Consider the following 19,044-nt stretch of genomic DNA (forward strand, 5'->3'; position numbering starts at 1 on the left):
TAAGCTTCAAGATCTTCAATATGGGAATTAGCAAATTATTTCACAGTAAAAACTAAATTCTTGAGTCAACATATCTGATATTTTCCTAGTTGAGATCCAAATTTTACCTTCTCTTGCAAGTTGTAAGGTGTCTAAGGGTCTGGCCTAGTCATTAGATCAGGTACCTGGGAATTACTAGGATGTGTGCTCTCTTCAGGTCAGGTCATACAGCCTGTCAGTCTTGTGTTTTCTCCTTATAGAATTAATCTGTTTGAATTTTATATATCCAGATAATTCTTCAGCGTGGAAATTTCCTCCTCTAGTGGTACAATAGTATTTTTGAAGTACTTTGTGACTTAATTTATATTACACAAAATCAATTTATCTGAATGAAGTACTTTCTCTTTTCAAAGAGAGGGAATGAATTGAATGTAATTACTTATTTTGTTTTGTGATATGTTCTATCATTTATGGTGTTTTGTCATTTAAGTGGATTGGAGTTAGTTTCCCAAGTAACAGGCTACTGTATTGATCTTATTTTTAATTTTAAAAGCTTACCAAAATATCTGCTGTAGAAGGAGATAATACATTTAAAAATATATGGATTTTTCATATGTTGAATTATTCAGAGGTTTAACTACAGTCTCAATGCTTTTTCATTTATAAATTATTTAAAAGTTAAATTAGTAATTCAGAATGTATTAAAAGCAGTTGTTTAGCTGTCTGTAATATTATGTTAATATAAGAACAAGATAGTGGTACAAAATACATTTTTGATGATTAAGAATGAAGCAACAAGCATCATCTCCTCTAGGTGCATGTTTTTCTGAAACTACATGCTTTTGCATCTGAAAGTTTGAGCACGTAAAAGTAGCAAAAAATATCTTCTTTTCTCCTTCCTGTAATTACAGAAGCTGCTGGGTTTGTTTTGCTACTGATGAGGATGATCGGACAGCAGAGTGGGTGAGACCTTGCAGGTGCAGGGGCTCTACGAAATGGGTTCATCAGACTTGTCTACAGCGCTGGGTGGATGAAAAGCAAAGAGGAAACAGTACTGCTAGAGTTGCTTGTCCTCAGTGCAATGCAGAATATTTAATAGTATTTCCAAAGCTAGGTAAGAAACGTATCATTTAAATTTTAAACATAATATAATGGATTGTTTCTTTATGTTGTTCCTACCTTTTTTCCTTTTTTGTGCTCAGAGCATCAGTTCTGTTGAAAACTTGTCTATTCCCTTTTCCAGACAGAAAGAAATAACTTTGTTCTGCTTGTGTCCTATTTGAGGGCTTCGTTTCTTCTGAAAATTTTGGATGTGTTACACTTAGATATATTGATAAGTCTTTTAAGAGATTGACTTATAATTAATTCATAGTTAATGTGATTTATTTTTTTCTTGTTAAGCAGAGGGTGACTTCTTTCAGCAACTGCCACATATTAGCACATAAACACATCCTTTTTTTTTTTTTCTCAGCTTGCAGAGAAACTGTTATCAAAGGAAATTCAGAGAAAAGAACCTTGCTGAGCAACCTGTTGCATAATCTGAAAAACACATTTTTACTTTGTTTGGGAGGTATTTCTGAGTCAATATTGCCCTGTATTCCAGAGACAGCATATCTGAGGCTGCTGGGCCGCAGCAGCTAGCTCTAGGTCTGTTTGTCAAGGTGAAAGAAAAGAGTTGGAGACGATCTTCCAGAGTCTCCTTATTTGAGTAGCCAAGTAGGACACTTCACAATATGTTACATATATTTAAATTAGCAGCGGTTGCCGTTATTCTTAAGTAGGGCAAGAAAATGAGATGTTGCCATGGAAAGTTAAACTGTTTAAAACTGCTTGTTAAAGAAATGCTGATAGAGCATGTGAGTACAGGCATTTAGAGGATTTTAAAGAAGATTTTTTTGAAGTATTATTTCTGTAGTGAAACAGCTGAAAATAAGTTGCACTGTCAGGTCTTTGGGACAGGACCCCATTTCTGTTAGTATAAGGGCTGACAAAATTAAGGTGTGAGGGGAAGCATACCTTAAGGCTGAGTGCAAGCAATCCAGGAAGTTCCTGGAATGCGTCGATGATAACTTTCTCCTCCAAGCGATAGAGGAGCCCACGAGGAGAGGTGCCATGCTGGACCTTATTCTCACCAATAAGGAGGGCCTGGTAGGGGACATGAAGCTCAAGGGTAGCCTTGGCTGCAGTGACCATGAAATGGTGGAATTCAGGATCCTCAGGGCAGCAAGGAGAGCACTCAGCAAGCTCACTACCCTGGACTTCAGCAGAGCAGACTTCGGCCTCTTCAGGGATCTGCTTGGTAGAATACCATGGGACAAAGCCCTGGAAGGAAGAGGGGCCCAAGACAGCTGGCTAATATTCAAGCATCACCTCCTCCAAGCTCAGGAGTGATGCATCCCAACAAAGAGAAAGCGAAGCAAATCCACCAAGAGGCCCCCGTGGATGAACAAGGAGCTCCTGGGCAAAGTCAAACAAAAAAAGGAAGCCTACAGAGGGTGGAAACAAGGGCAGGTAGGCTGGGGAAGAATACAGAGAAACTGTCCAAGCAGCCAGGGAGCCGGTTAGGAAAGCCAAAGCCCTGATAGAAATTAGTCTGGCCAGGGATGTCAAGGACAGCAAGAAAAGCTTCTATAGATATGTCAGTGATAAGAGGAGGAGAGGGAAAATGTGGGTCCCCTCCGGAATGAAATGGGTGACCTGGTTACCCAGGATATGGAGAAGGCTGAAGTACTCAACGACTTCTTTGCCTCAGCCTTCACTGGCAAGTGTTTGAGCCACGCTGCCGAGGTCACAGAAGGCAGGGACTGAGAGAATGCAGAACCTCCCACTGTAGGAGAAGATCAGGTTCGAGAATATCTAAGGAACATGAAGGTGCACAAGTCCATGGGACCCGATGAGTTGCATCTGTGGGTCTTGAGGGAACTGGCGGATGAAGTGGCCAGGCCACTCACCATCATATTTGAGAAGTCCTGGCAGTTTGGTGAAGTTCCTGCCAACTGGAAGAGGAGGAACATAACCCCCATTTTTAAGAAGGGTAAAAATGAAGACCCAGGGAACTACAGGCTGGTCAGTCTCACCTCCGTGCCTGGCAAGATCATGGAGCAGACCCTTCTGGAGACTATGCTCAGGCACATGGAAAACAAGGAGGTGATTGGTGACAGCCAACACGGCTTCACTAGGGGCAAATCGTGCCTGACAAACTTGGTGACCTTCTATGATGGGGTTACAGCGTCGGTGGATAAGGGAAGGGCAACTGACATCATCTACCTGGACTTGTGCAAGGCATTTGACACTGTCCCACATGACATCCTTGTCTCTAAATTGGAGAGACATGGATTCGATGGATGGATGGCTCAGTGGATAAGGAATTGGCTGGATGATTGCAGCCAATTGTGGTCAACGGCTCAATGTCCAAGTGGACAACGGTGACGAGTGGCATTCCTCAGGGGTTGGCACTGGGACCGGCACTGTTGAACATCTTTGTCGGCGACATGGACAGTGGGATCGAGTGCACCCTCAGCAAGTTTGCCGACGACACCCAAGCTGTGTGGTGTGGTCGACACGCTGGAGGGAAGGGATGCCATCCAGAGGGACCTTGACAGGCGGGAGAGGTGGGCCCATGCGAACCACATGAAGTTCAACAAGGCCAAGTGCAAGGTCCTGCACAATCCCAAGCACGATTATAGGCTGGGTGAGGAATGGATTGAAAGCAGCCCTGAGGAGAAGGACTTGGGGGTATTGATTGATGAGAAGCTCAACATGAGCCGACAGTGTGCGCTTGCAGCCCAGAAAGCCAACCGTGTCCTGGGCTGCATCAAAAGAGGTGTGACCAGCAGGTCGAGGGAGGTGATCCTGCCCCTCTACTCCGCTCTTGTGAGACCCCACCTGGAGTACTGCATCCAGCTCTGGGGGCCCCAGTACAGGAGAGACATTGAGCTGTTGGAGCGAGTCCAGAGGAGGGCCACGAAGCTGACTGGAGGGCTGGAGCACCTCTCCTATGAGGACAGGCTGAGAGAGTTGGGGTTGTTCAGCCTGGAGAAGAGAAGGCTCCGGGGAGATCTAATTGCAGCCTTCCACTACCTGAAGGGGGCCTACAGGAAAGATGGTGAGGGACTGTTCATGAGGGAGTGTAGTGACAGGACAAGGGGTAATGGGTTTAAGCTGAAGGAGGGTTGATTTAGATTAGATGTTAGAAAGAAATTCTTTACTGTTAGAGTGGTGAGGCACTGGAACAGGTTTCCCAGAGAGGTTGTGGATGCCCCATCCCTGGAAGCGTTCAAGGCCAGGTTGGATGAGGCTTTGGGCAATGTGGTCTAGTGGAGGGTGTCCCTGCCTGCAGCAGGAGGGCTGGAACTAGATGATTTCTGAGGTCCCTTCCAACCCTAACCATTCTATGATTCTATGAATTTTGAGTGATGACATTTATTTCCATGATAGAACACTGAGTAATGGGAAAGAAAATATGGACTAGTCTATTGTTGATATTCAAGAAGACATAAACCAGCATGAAACTTACTGTCAAGTAATTCATTATCAGCCACAATTCAGCTTTGCTATAAGGATAAGGTAGAGAGGAATCTTAATCTCCATCATAAGGAAGGCATCAAATGATAACATTTAGTATTGCCTTTGGGGAAAAAAAAGTGTTTGCTGTCTGGTCACTTACATTGTACCACAAAACTTGAAGCTGTGTAAAATTCTTACTTGTATTTTGAATGATGAAATTGTAATGTGAGCTCCATTTGCATTTAGGAAAAAGGGAAAGCAACTATAGTTTGGAGAGGATACATGCACATATACAACAACAGTCACTTTCATTTGTTTTTGCAATTTGTGGCATACTTTATCTGAAAGCTAAGATTCCTAAATGCTAACAGTCCTAGCTTCTGAAGCTGCCTAAATTCTTGCATGAGACTGTTCAGCTCTTCCATGCATCTCTTTTGATGTATTTTCCCTCACAATACCATCTTTTTCCATTTTGAAAGATGAGAAGGGAATAATAATTCAGACTCGTATAAAAGTACACGAGACATTTATAGCAGTGCAGGGAAATGAATTTGGGTGTCTCAAACATAAATAATGAGCTTGAAGTGCCTTAAACAAGTGAGACGATTTTGCCCTTTTGTAGCTCTTTCTAGTAACCCAAAACTATTGTATCACAACTCAACTATAAGAGAGTCAAGGTCACACCAGGCTGAGTTAGGACAGTAAGATGTTTTCAAGCAGTCTTGCCAGTAGCCTCGTCTCTGCTGCAGCAGGTGTCTTTTGAAGATGTTACTAGTCATACCATTCAAGAAATTAAAATTAGTGGAGCAGGGAAGAAGTAACAGCTGAAGTTTCCCTAAGGTATCATAGTTCAGAAACTTATTTACATTAAGACTTCTCAAATGTACTGCTGAGAACACTTCTCTAAAAACAAATTTCTGTGAAAGGGCACTCCCTGACAAAACTTCTTTTATTTCTGATTATAGTTATGAAGTAACATCAACTTGAGGAGACATCAGTGAATATCCTTATAAGTAACAGTGGGTGTCTTTTTATGTATTTACTAATTCCAAACAACCCCCCTAGTGACATATCTTCTTAAAATTGTAATTCCATTTCCGATTTGATAGTGCGTATCAGTTTTAGAGATTGGTAGTAACTATGTTCTTTCTAGCCATTTTCCACTCTTCTGAGAACTCTCTTATTAAATAGGAAAATATTATTGTCACTGTGAAACTAACCGAAGTATCTTCTAGATAATTATTTCAGTTTAATAGATAAGAAAACAGAGTTTGGCAGAAAAAGCTCTGTTAAAGCAAAATTTCTACAAAATGGAAATACAGAATACAAAAATATTTTTCTTCTTTATTGTGTATGTTAGTGATATTTAATTTCCTGCTTCTTCCTTAATACTATCTTAAAAGAAATAGTTACATTTGTCCTCTTTTCTCACTACTTTCCTTCCTCAAGGGCTAATTAAAAAAACATTACTGGAACAATGTTTTTCTAGTCTTTTTTCAAGATTCTATACCTCATTCTGTAGCTTGCTTCTTTTAATGATTAGCATCAGTAGGTGCAATTTGTTACTACGTTTAGTGTTAGACTTCTGCTGTTGCCATGTCCTCTTGCCAAAATGCAGAAGGCAGGTTTCCGTGCTTTGTGTTGCCCTTTAGGAGTCACCAAATATGACGCGTTTTTTGAGTCTCTTGTCTTCACCTTCTTCAAACAAATGTAAGTTTTCAAAGTGGTACATGTAAGTTTTCAAAGTGGTACAACTAAACAACTTTTTCAGTGACTGTGGGAAACAGTCAAGATGTGTAAATTACTGTGCATATATTCTTGCAGTTATGACCTTGTTGCTACTTTGAACACACTGATAAACGTTCCAGCACTTTCTAAGAAAGTCTGTCCTGAAAAGTTAAACAGTACTGTTAATACTGCTTGCTCCAGTTCTTCAGAAACTCTTTAATTTTAGTACCTAATCAATAATAGGATGATGCTCAACTTGAGAATAAATCAGCTCTATAGTTACACTTTTTTCAGCTACTTTACATTGGTTGGGGTATTTGAAGCAGGGTGCTGGTGAGGTGTTTACTGTTTTACAAGCCACAAAGGAAGATGGTTCCTGCCCTTAATACTAGAGCTTATTACTAAAACAAAGAATGCATGCTGTACTAGAAGATGCATGCAAAGGTAACCAATTTAAAGCATGTGAGCAGTGGTAGTTTAAGAACTTGAAGCTCCAGCTGAGCTAGAACAGAATACATTAAGCAATATTCTGCCCAAGTTGCTTAGGACTGCCCACTAACTAGTCTGATATGTAACTTTGCAATATTTATAATTATTTCTGTCAAGACTGCATATAAGCTAAATGTGTTTAAATCACAGCTTTTCAGTATGGTATTTGCACACATACCTGTGTATGGGGTGGTGGGGGGGGGGAGTTGCCATCTTTCTACAAGGTGTCTGGATGCTACCACTGTACAAACAGTATGTAAAATCCTACCCTATTCTTTTAAAAAAAGAAGGGGGGGGGAAATCCCACCACAAAACAGATGTATTTGGGAGTGCTTTACAAGAATACCAATGAATGAGTTCAATTAGATGTTCCTATTGCTTGTTTTCATTGGTTGAGTTGAGCTGAGTAAAGCCGGTTGTTTTGAAAGCTTTCACACTATAGCAGTTTTCTTGAAAGAGAAGAACCAGCTAAGTCATGAAACAGGAGTCACAATTTTGTCAGTGTGGCTGACAGAAATATATTTTCTGCAAACTTTTTTGATGTGAATTTCAAATCTTGATTGTACATTTAAATGCACAACTTTTAATTCATTTGGTGTAAATATAGTTCAGAGACACTCTTTTTAGGAACAGGGTCCTAAGTTACCACAACCCTAAATAACTAAGAATATAAAATTATTATGCAGTAGGAGCTAAGAATTGAAGTGCAAGTGATTTTTGTGTATTTGGACAATGCCAAATGCAATACCTTTACCTTTAGAAAAGTAAAAAAGAAAAAAATCCTTGGCACCTAATCTCAATTCTGTGCAAGGTCAGAACAAGTCTTGATTATTGGAGGTCAAGAGGAAAATGGCATACAACTCAGGACAACCTCTGACAAAACAGAACACGCTAACTAGCCTGGCAATTGAAATTCATCTAGTAGAAGCCCTGTCCATCTAGTATATCAGGACTTCAGTAAGTCATTTAACACCATTGCTCAAGATACCACTCCTTCCCTACCCCTACACACACACACACACACACACCTCAAATGAATTAAAAGATTAGGAAGTAGTAAAAGAATCCTAGGCCAGAGTGGGTAAACCCTGATGAGAGACATGGAGGATTAGTTACTTGAAGAATGTCTATAGGCTGGTTTTGAGAATAAATTTGATATTTTCCCTGATTTTGGTTAGAAAAAGTAGGAGGGAGATAAGAACTATTCATGCAGATCAGCTGGAGGAGGACATTCTCAACAAATGTATAATTTGTTGACAAATACAAAAGTAATGTGGAATCTGACCATGGTGATAACGTTTTTCACTTTCATATGTACATTTCAGACTTCAGCTTCTGGCTTTTGCTTTGCTGGTGCTCTTGCAGACTCTCAAAGAAAAGATGCAAGCATGCCCTCATCAAAGCTGGTCAGGGTAATGTCTTGCTCTGCGTAAGTCTGGAAAGTGCAGTTCTCCATAGACAGAACAGTGAAACTCTATTCATGCATTGTTGTTAAAGGCACTAAGTAACCTGTATAGGAGGGTTTTTTCCTGCAACATTTGAGAGATCCTCTAAAAATATTGAATGCAGCCTTTTCCAGTGGAAGGAATCTTTCATATTGACTGTGCTACTTTTTAGTGTAGAGCAGGATAGTTTAGTGACAGAATTCTCAGGTGAAGCTGTCAAAGATAAGCACACAAAATACATTACAACTAATTAGTATTTCTTCCTTTTGAAAACTAAAATATCTAACAAAAAAGCCACTAAGCCTAAAGTAGTTTCTGCAACAGAACAATTCTGATTCAACACAAAGGAAGCTAGTCAACTTTAGTGGGTAAATTAGTCAGTGCTCTAACCAGTATATTAATCTTTCAGAAGGATATCGGGGTGAATGAAATGGTAGGTAGAAATAAAAGCTACTAAGCTAAACTTGTAACTTTATTTATATGTTCTTATTTAAACAGCATGTGTGGGGTGTCAGACTTGTATTTTGCCAAGTTCGTTCTTTCTGATCAGTGATAGATGCTGAGAGCTTTCTTTAGTATGCTTATATATACACATATATATATGTCTTGAAACCTTACTTTTCCTTTATCATAGGTCCAGTTGTTTACGTTTTGGATCTTGCAGATCGACTGATCTCAAAGGCATGCCCATTTGCTGCAGCGGGAATAATGGTGGGCTCTATATACTGGACAGCTGTTACATACGGAGCTGTGACAGTGATGCAGGTACACATGTATTCCCTCTTTTTACCATCCTTGAAAGCAAGTCTTCTAAAGAAAAAGTCAATTAAGACTCCTCTTTCCCTGGCTTAAAATGTACTTTAGCTGCCATCAGCATTTCCGGTGTAGTTAACAAGTGAATTCAAGATAAGTGGATAGAAAGCTTTTCACTTTTAATAAAGCCAGCTATGCCTGTTCAAACCTAGTTCAGTCTGCAACTAACACAAATCCCTACTACTGCAGCTGGCTGCCCTTTGTATGGCAGGCTGGTCAACCCACTTCTATTCTTACAAAAAAGGTGCCGTTACTACCTAACTACTACTAATATGTAGTCTAATTCTTCAGAGAAGACATGAGACTAATCTCTTTTTATGTGTAGAAAAATTTTGCTGGTAGCATTCAAAGGGTTGAGTCATGGTGAATTTTTTCAGTCCTACCGCTTTTTTCATTGTATAAAGGAAAATGAATGCTCTGAGTGATGCATTTCATTCCTAAACAACAAATGCAAAATACTGCAAATTAATAGTATAGTCTTTTAATAACTTCAGACTGTATCATTACTTGAAAGGGAAAAATATTTTTCCTACTTCTGTTCTTGTGAACTTGCTATTCTAAATATAAAAATAATGTTGGTTGTAGACTATTAATTATGCAAAGACTTGTTCAACTACAAGAAAAAAGTTTTCATAAACTGTAAAACTAGGAGGACCTTTGTTACCATTTTGTGGATGTATCAAGCCCATAACCTGTGATTTACCTGAAAGCATAAAAGTATTTCTGATGCTAATTCAGTTGTAGGCAGAATTAACAAATTTGAATACTAATAAGTATTCCTCTACATAGTTCCAATTTTATATATACAGCCTAGTCCTTATCCATTTAAGTCACATGGCACTACTTTTTCTTGAATTGTGATAGTGCCCTGCAGTTCTACAAATCACTCCATGTCAGGATTGTGTGCTATTTTGGTTCTGTTTGTACGTGATCTCATAGCAGAAATGTATGTGACAACCACTTGAAGCGGAGCCCAAATAACTTGATGCAGTCTCCCTGGTACCAGTGTGGCCAGGGTCAAGTGGCTGCCTGGGTGATGTATAATGACTTTCAATGCCTCCTCCATTCCAGTGGATGAGTCTCTGTATTACAGAATGGTATGCTTAGGAATTTACTCATCTGCTAATTTGTTCTTCTTGTGGCCCTTACAGGAACACTGCAACCATCTGTAATACTACAACTCTGTGAAATCTACCAGTCTTTATCTCCTTGCTCACTGTTACACTGAGCCTTTTTCTGTAGGAACTTACATGACCTTTTTAGCTTCTCTAGAAGTACATAACCAAATGGAAAGATAATTGGTCCTTTCTGTAGTTGTTTTGCTCTTGAAATGAGGATCTGTCTAAACATTAGTTTAGACAGCTGGTAAAATCCCAGGTATGAAGACTTAGGTATTTTCCTCTGAGTTAATGTTCTTTTGATCATACTGATGGCACACTGAGTAAAAGAATAATTTTTGCTTATAATAGAGGAGATTAAACTGGGAGTGGAGGGAAACTGTTCCACCCCTTTTGCCACCCCACACTTGCTAGGTTTAGTACAACTTGTTTCCTGATGCAGTTCACACTCCTTTCCTTCAATGGAAGGGCCACGGAGAAGCACAAAAGCTGTTTTTAAAGGTTAAGCTTCAGGTGAAGAAAAATAAACACAGAATTGACATTGTGACTCCAGTGGTAGCTAAGTCAGTAACGAATCATATGGGGTTACTGAAAACACAGAGAAATAGTAATCTAAAGCAGAAAAGACAAGATACTGAGGATTTTTTTGATGGACAGGGACTATAAGGGAGAAAAAGGATAGTGTCAGGCATCACAATTTAGGTGGAAGATAGTGAAGAAGCTGGAAGACAAATGCTGAATATTTTTAGAAGGAATAATCTTTTGGCAGCAACAATATTGTTTGCCTGTTTTCTTTGTTGTATACAACATAACTTTCCGTTAGAAGAGTAAAATGGAATGATTTTTCAAAGCAAGGCTAAAAAATTACAGTTTGAAGGTACTGTGGTATGTTAACCCAGTTTCTTCCCTGTGTCCCACCTATTCCAGAAGTACTGCTTCTTTAAAATTTTGCTATTTTTGCATGTTCTTACCACCTAATTCTAAGTTTCGTGCAAGTGAAGACCTGAGAGCTTTTTGCATTTGTGGGGAAAACAATGAAAACACATCAGAAAATCCAGTGCCTGACAAATATAGTAATCGGTATTTTAGTGTTTTTAGTCTTCCTGGATTCTTATGGAAAAAGTCATGAAAGAGACCATTCTTTCTAGAAGCACTTCAAGGCCTTTGTTAGCATTTAGTAATTCTTAAACTGAGACAGCTCTAGAGGATATCTACCACATTAAGTTCTTTTTTGTCCTCAGCCCTATTAGAGTTACTTATTTACATTTAAAAGTATGTACTTTTTAGGAAAACATAACACACTGTTCTGTTACAGTTTTACTATATACGTTTTACAAACTGCAAAGTCTGATTATTTTTTTTATGTGCCAGTAAAATGTTTAGACGCATCAGTAATGACTGTCCTTCAAAACTGTAGCACTAATCACATTTAAAAATAAGGTACAGATGAAGATATGCAGCTATTTCCACTACAGTTGAAAATAATGTAATTCTTCCTGCACTGTCTAGAGAAGCAATACTTTTTAATACTCTCATCTCTGTTGCATATGGTATTCCTAAATAACAGATTTTTTATTAAAACATCCTGAGATACTTGCTATCCATTTATTCTTTAAAGAGTAGTATCTAATCAATTTCTGAGTGTAGAATTAATCATTCTAAAATTGTAAATTCTTTTATGTGTTTTGGGAAGGATGCTATTTGGATATTTCAGATGTTTAAGCTTTTACTGATACAGAAGCATGTGAAACTTTTCTTGAGATAGTAAGCAACTGTGTTACAGCGTTCTGCAAAATTAATAACATACAAACTAGGGTTGGTAGCTTGTCTGCGTTACACTTGATAAACAACCAAGGATGCAAAGGGAAAATGGAATACGTTATGTAAATCAGCATTGTTTTTCTTCTCTTTAACTTAAAATGCGTGGGCAGCCCCAAACAAACTAGACTTTTTAAAAGTGTTATTCTTTGTTCAGTTGTGGTCTTTGCTTGTCAACTATATGCATATTTACCAGGTTGTGGGTCACAAAGAAGGTCTTGACGTCATGGAGAGAGCTGATCCTTTATTTCTTTTGATTGGACTTCCCACTATCCCAGTCATGCTAATATTGGGCAAGATGATTCGTTGGGAAGACTACGTGCTCAGACTGTGGCGCAAATACTCTAATAAGCTACAAATTTTGAACAGCATATTTCCAGGTAATGTGATTAAATTTAAAAGGAAATATCAAGCTTGAATTTGTGCCTTTTAAGTGATGGGGAAAGGTGAGTAGTTTTTGCCATTCTTAAGGTGCTAACACCTTCCTTCTATTTTACATTCAGTCTATTTAGATTGTATAGCACATAGTGAGAAAGGTGGGGCAGGAGGAGCAGGAGCATGGTTTCAATTAAAGCCTTAGTAACAAAACAAGCTACTGAAAATCATGGGTCTTATTTGAAAGTAAAAATGAATACAGTCATTTAATGGAAACAATATTCACTGAAAAGAGGGATAGTTCTCAAAGCAGTTGGGCTATAGATTTGTAACGGAGTTGGGAGGTGCGCACTAATGTGCTTTCTGTGTTCCATTTGAGGTAGCGGCTATGTAATCTTTTCCTCCTCTACTCTCACCCCTTTAGGCATTGGATGTCCAGTTCCTCGTATTCCAGCAGAGGCCAACCCTCTGGCAGATCATGTCTCTGCTACGCGTATTCTGTGTGGAGCTCTAGTTTTCCCTACTATTGCCACGATAGTTGGCAAGCTGATGTTCAGCAGTGTTAACTCAAACTTACAAAGGACAATCTTGGTAAGATTCAGTATTGTTTGTTTCATAAAAAATTATAATATGGGAATATGAAGTGTTGTGTTGTGGGGGGGGAAAGGAAAAGTAAAAAGGAACATAAATTGATCTAGAACTTAAGAGCAGCATTTGATTGAGGGAAGGTTGTTTTTTTTTAAGGTTGCCTATCTTGGCAGTGGACAAGCATTGGGTGTGTGAGAGACTTTGTCCTTATGACTGAAACTAATCTCAGTTCTAGACAAGGCTGAAACTTATATGTGGTACTAGGCAGATCTTAGCAGTAATTAAGGGTGATAATGAAGATGAGGAACCAGCATCTTCTACGAATAATCTCTGCAGGGGAAGACTGGGCTTTATATTACCAACCTTTTCATATTAGCTTCTGTTTACTAATTCTTCAAGAGAATCCCTTTGTTCTTTATTTTAATAAGGAGAGAAAAATAAACTCTCTGTAGAAGTTGAATGAAGGGGGGAAGGCCAAGGAGAGGAGAAAACATCTTCCTTTGTGAATAACCTCTCTGGCTTGCAGCCTTTCAAGGGGAAGCACACCAAGTTTCATAAGGTGGTGTCCTGCACCCCTCTCTTCCATATGGAAGAAACAGTGATATTATAACTGTTCATGCAGACTAAAGGCTTCTTAGCGTCTCTTCTTATTTGGAAGACTTGAGATAAGCATATTGTAAAACTTTCTGGGGAAAAAAAATGTTTTACAAAAACCAGATTTCATTTCACTCCACATCTGCTTTTGGCAAGTGGCCTTTTTCACAGTCTGAATATGGAATGGTAATTAGTGTTATTCTCTGTGCCATGTATAGTATAATATTCAGAGAAGGGAGGAAAGCAGATACATATCTGCATTTTACTTTGTTCTTTAAATAGGATGTATTTGGATTTTTTTTTTTAGAATATTTGTCAGACTTCCAAAAAAAAAAAGCTTTCAAAAGGTTTTATAGATGCAGTACATAATCCCTTTAAGTAAAATTAACCTCTGTAATAGTGCGTTGTGACAGAAAACTTTGAGCTACTCACTGGGAATTGTCCTAATTAGTTAAACTTCAAAAGAAAATGCTATACGATTAGAAAATAGATCTTCTTTGACCAGAATTTTTTTTTTAAAAGTTATTTGCAATGATATGACACTGAACTGTGCAGGTTTTCAAAATATCTTTTTATTTCAGGGTGGAATTGCTTTTGTTGCTATAAAAGGAGCTTTTAAGGTTTACTTCAAACAGCAGCAATATTTGCGCCAAGCTCACCGCAAAATTTTAAATTATCCTGAGCAAGAAGGAGCATAAGGCTGTGATCTCCAGATGTCGTACAGTCTCACCTAACAGGTTTCCATGTTATATTGGTCCCATCATTATTGCACAGTAGTGGAGAATTGTGATAAGTTGCTGCTCCTTTTTTTCTTTTTCTTTAAATATAATAAAGCACTGTCTTGTGGCAGGGTAAATCCTTTCAGCGACCACTGAACCTGAGAATGTGACTTGGCTTTCATTATTTTTGGGTATTTCTGTTGGGCAACAGGCTTCTGAATTATTTTCTTTGAGCCAATATGCTGAATGGGAAAAAAAGCATCAATTACAGAACAAGAACATTTTAAACTGTGTACTTGATGTAGGCTATATCCAAATGCCTTTTCTTTATGTGTTTTCATACCCACGCTATCATCCAGTTCAGCATTTCACACAATGAAGGGAGCTTTTTTTAGAAAGGAAATGTGAGTCATTACCAAGGAGAAGTAATTGTGGGACATCAGTCAATAAAGATTTCTGTAGTTTTTGCTGGTATCAAACAGGGAGTGTAAAATACTCAAATGACTGGTCAGAGGAAGCAGAAGATAGATCACTCTCTACAGGACTCGTGTGTCAGCTTTAGCCACCTAAGTACTAGGTGTTGGAATTAGCAAGGCTTCCAGGTGACTGTTCTATTACTGAGAATATTTACTGTCCTGTTGTATCTCCTGCAGTGCCTAGTGTTGTTTTCTCATGGTTCTTTTACTGTTTTGTAAACAGTGCTTGATAGCATTTTTTTCCTCCAGGGTATAATAAGTAAATTTCAATTGCTTATTTTGTAGTTAAGTACTAGAGCACTTGTTTAGTTTTCATGTTCCTTTTGATTATGTAAATATCCGTACAAGTACAAAGAGCAGTAGAAGTGTGAGAAAACAACACTGGACACTAAAGCTACTTTTAAACTGACAGACTAAGGCATCCTTCTGAACTTCCAGACCTGGGTGTGTGACTCAGCTCTGTACCAGGGCTAGGCTCTCTTCTGCCCACACCAGCTCTGGTGGAAGGGTTGGCTGGAAGGAGGTGACACGACACTTGGGCTACCTGATCTGAACCTGGTGCAGGCTGGACACTGTTAAGGCAACTTGGATCCATTCTGTAAAGGACTAAAGGATAAATAATAAATGTGTAATAAACTAAGTTTATTTCCACGCTAAGCTTTACTGTTACAATATGTTCCAAGTAGCCAGCTGAGGGAAACTTTAGCACTTCAGTTATTTGATGTATTTATGAACTTAATTTCAACAGAAATTAACTGGTTTGTGAAGTTATATTTTGACAAACATAATACGGCCATTTAATATTAATACCAGACCTAACCTAGATTTAGTACTTGAGGTTTTTTCTTAACAACGATTTATTTGTTTTTCTCAAAGTTTTGGTTTGGTTTGGGTTTTTTTTCCTTGTTCATATTAGTATGTCAACTGCATGGAGAAAGATTTAAAAAAAAATCTTTTAGTGGAAGTATTCATAAGTAAATGTTTCTTTTCATCAGAAATGAAGTAAAAGGAGAATGAACTTCATATTTGACTGCAATAATGTATGTTAGAGAAATTCAAAATATGGTACCTTTTCTATAGTATGTTTATCTTAATTACTGAGATGTAATATTTTAGAACTGTACAAAAGTGTATATAATGGCCAACTAGTATTCAAAAACTATACAGGTATTGAAAATTATACATTCAATCAATATCAAATACTTTTGAGGTTCTTGCTGTAACTGAAGAATTACTATAATCTTGTAAGTCTGCTGATTATATTTGTCTTAGTGGCCTCACTTTTATATAAAACTCTATTTAGAGTAGCAACTTGTGACAGTTGCTGCTTTCTGTAAGATAGTCTTCAAACAATATAATATGTATTTCTTACAGAATTCCTCATTTCAAGAAAACAGCTTTTCAGTGGTCTTCACTGTATATATTTCCAACCAATTTATTACTGTTTTTTAAAGTCTTATGAAGAATTGAATGATGCAAATTAGTGGATTTGAGACTTGTTCCATGGGAAAGCTCATTGTCTTCTCTGGAAGTTAAAGCTATTGTAAAAATACGATTATAAAAATACCGTATGGATTATAAAATTATTTCACCTGAGTGGCAGAAGGTCATTAGTCTGTTGTAAATCTTGTTTTTTAAGTATTGCAAATTATAGTTATGTTGAATTAGGTTGAATAAATATTTTTTACACTCACTAGTGTATTTTGTCAGTTGAACAAAAGACTTCTGAATGAAAACTGTTTTGTTTTAATGCATATTGAAGGATTTATATAATCAATTCTAAGTCAATAGCCTAAAGAAATATCTTGGGGATGAAGGAAGAATTACTATAACACTTTAAACTTAAATTTACTTTTTTTTTTTTCTTCTTCCCTCCCTAGTGATCAATAAATGATGTAGGGGTATGCATGTCTCAAACATTTAAAGCAAAAGAATTGTATCAACGTGAACGACTTCAGGTAATATGGAACTGGGGTTGTGAGTTACTACATCTCTCTGGGTTGGCTGATGTGCAGCATTTATTTAGGGAATACACTGATCCATCTTCATTGAGAAGGATAATACTGGCCATAGGAAGGATTTTTTCACTAATGGCTAATTTATGTCGTGTTACTTTCAGAACAAGGAATAGGAAATGATATCTAGCATTTCGTGGTGTACTTTCTTATCTGTAACTTGGCTTCTCTTAGCATTCCACGACATCAACATAAAGGGCACGAATTATCTGAGCTGTGATTATGTGACTACATAGGAGATGCTTCTCCCCTTCTCTCTCCCCTCTTACCTTAAACTCTTAAATTTAGAGGGAGCCTTGCTATACTTTTCACTATTTTTTTTTGCTGGAATGGTGGTTCTTTCCTTTGTTCTCTTTCCCTTGCAAAAACTTTTCTTTGTAACAATTTGCTTGAGTTGCCTGGTATGAAGTATATTAATTCTCTCCTCATGTGGAGTCGTTTCTCAAAGGTTAGCTGTCTACTGTGGTTATCAGAGAAGGATCCAACCATCCAGCTATTTAAGGCCTCTCCAGCATTTAAAGTATTTCTGTGCTTGTAAGAAAAGACATGCTTAGGTATTGTGACTTCAGTCACAATAATCTATTTTAATTGAGGCCACAATTTTTACGAGAATTTCAGCTGCATAATGTTTATCATGGCAGCTGTGAAGATTCCCCTTTTTCTAAAAGCATACTGTGGGACTTGGACAAGTTCATGGAGTAGGTGTTTGAGGGTTGTTTGGTGTAGCTTTTTACTAGCTGCTTTTTAGAAAAGTTTTTAAGCACAGACAAGTATGTCTCTTTGCATAGTGTTTTTTATTGATGGAGAGAACTAGAAGTAGAACTACAAAGGTCATGGATCCATTTACTGTTGCACCACAAATCTGGCTTTTGGAACCCTGTATCTAATGTTCTATGTCCATACCACTTTTTATTCAGGTCTTCGTTTTTGAAGAACTAGGATCCAAATTGATTAATGCATCACTGAGTACAATCATGTTATCTGTTCTCATGAGAAATGCTGTACTAACAATTCCTGCTTCCCCATTCTAAAGTACAAATGCCAGTTTCACTAACAAGATTGGTTTTGGAATTCTTTTCTAGTAGATAGCTGCTGCTGAAACTTGTGTTGATGTGTATTGTGGTTGTTGGTTTTGTTTTGTGCTTGGGTTTTTTTGTTGGTCGTGTGGTGGTTTGTTTTTTTTAAAGCATCCTCACAGCCTCTCAATACCTGAACTACTGTCTCCTAACCCTGCGGACTGAAAAGGCACATCTCCCACTTACTGTGATTTGGGGAAAGATTCTTACTTTAATCTGTTTCAACAGTTTCCAGCATAATTGGGGAAAATCAGAAGCCAGGGTTCCTTAATGAGTTGGTTCAATTCCTGTAGGCACTGAGGCCAAGACTTCTTTCTTCTTTGCTGTTTAGCAGGTTGCTCTCTTGGAATGAGCTGTAAAACTAGAAATATTTGTGCCAAAGTTTGCGCAGCATTTCAACCATTCAAATTTTTTATGCTTTACTGATGTATAGAAGTCCAGGGTAGCTTTATTAATTCATTTCAAGGCCTTATTCAAGAGCCTGAGTAATATATCTCACTTCCCAGAAAGGCAACAGTCACAAGACGTGCGCAAAGAGAATATTACTGAGAGTGGAGGGGGGAAAAAAAAGCCCAAAAAACCCCTGTTCTGTAAACAGGGATGAACTATCTCCATTAGATCATGGTCCCTCTACCTGAAGAAGGTTTGAAGATCTGTGGCCTCTTTGTCCATTCTTGCCAGTTAGTTATTCACATGCTCTGGATATTTAATTGCTTTTGCATCTCTGAAGATTGTCAGCATAAAGCAGTTATTGCTGGTTTAAGTATACTAAGTAGTTCAGTAGAAAAATTCCGTTGCAGAACCATTAAAAGCAAATAGCAGACATGACTTGAAACTGCCTCAACTAAACAGCCCAGCAGCACCTGTCAAAACATATCTTGCAGGCACCTCATTTAATGCTGGATGACTAAGCCATGGAAAAGCAATTGCCTAAGCAGTGGGCCTCCACAGGAAGTACTATGCTTATTTAAAAAAAAAAATAAATAAAAAATTACGCAACTTCTTTCTAGCTTCAGACCACTCTGCGATACAGCATGCACAGCTTGATGTTTTGGGTCGTTTTTTTCAATTGCTCCTCCACTCTTACTACAACTTAGTAACACTTCACTGCAGCTAACAAGCTGATAAAGGAACACACTGAGCTGAGTATTTACTGTATGTCTGCCACAAATCATTACAAGATGCTAATACACTACTCACTACCTCTGTAACAGCCTCTGCCTACCACTTTTCCAGATGCTTCTCATGCACAGAAGATAGAATACATAAGATAGCACAGAATCAAAAATATTTTTATTTTAATAA

General features: G+C 38.1%; 1 protein-coding gene across 1 annotated transcript in view; it reads left to right on the forward strand.

The window, feature by feature from the left end:
* Positions 1-16,341, forward strand: part of MARCHF5 (membrane associated ring-CH-type finger 5) — a 34,958-nt gene extending 18,617 nt beyond the window's left edge. The window contains exons 2-6 of the mRNA XM_075758224.1: positions 891-1,093; positions 8,782-8,912; positions 12,093-12,276; positions 12,696-12,862; positions 14,035-16,341. Of these exons, the coding sequence (XP_075614339.1) occupies positions 891-1,093; positions 8,782-8,912; positions 12,093-12,276; positions 12,696-12,862; positions 14,035-14,151 (802 nt within the window). The 3' untranslated portion in view covers positions 14,152-16,341. The remainder of the gene's footprint in view (positions 1-890; positions 1,094-8,781; positions 8,913-12,092; positions 12,277-12,695; positions 12,863-14,034) is intronic.
* The last annotated feature ends 2,703 nt before the right edge of the window (positions 16,342-19,044 follow it).

The sequence above is a fragment of the Balearica regulorum genome, chromosome 7, assembly GCF_011004875.1.
Source record: "Balearica regulorum gibbericeps isolate bBalReg1 chromosome 7, bBalReg1.pri, whole genome shotgun sequence".
Taxonomy (NCBI): Eukaryota; Metazoa; Chordata; class Aves; order Gruiformes; family Gruidae; genus Balearica; species Balearica regulorum.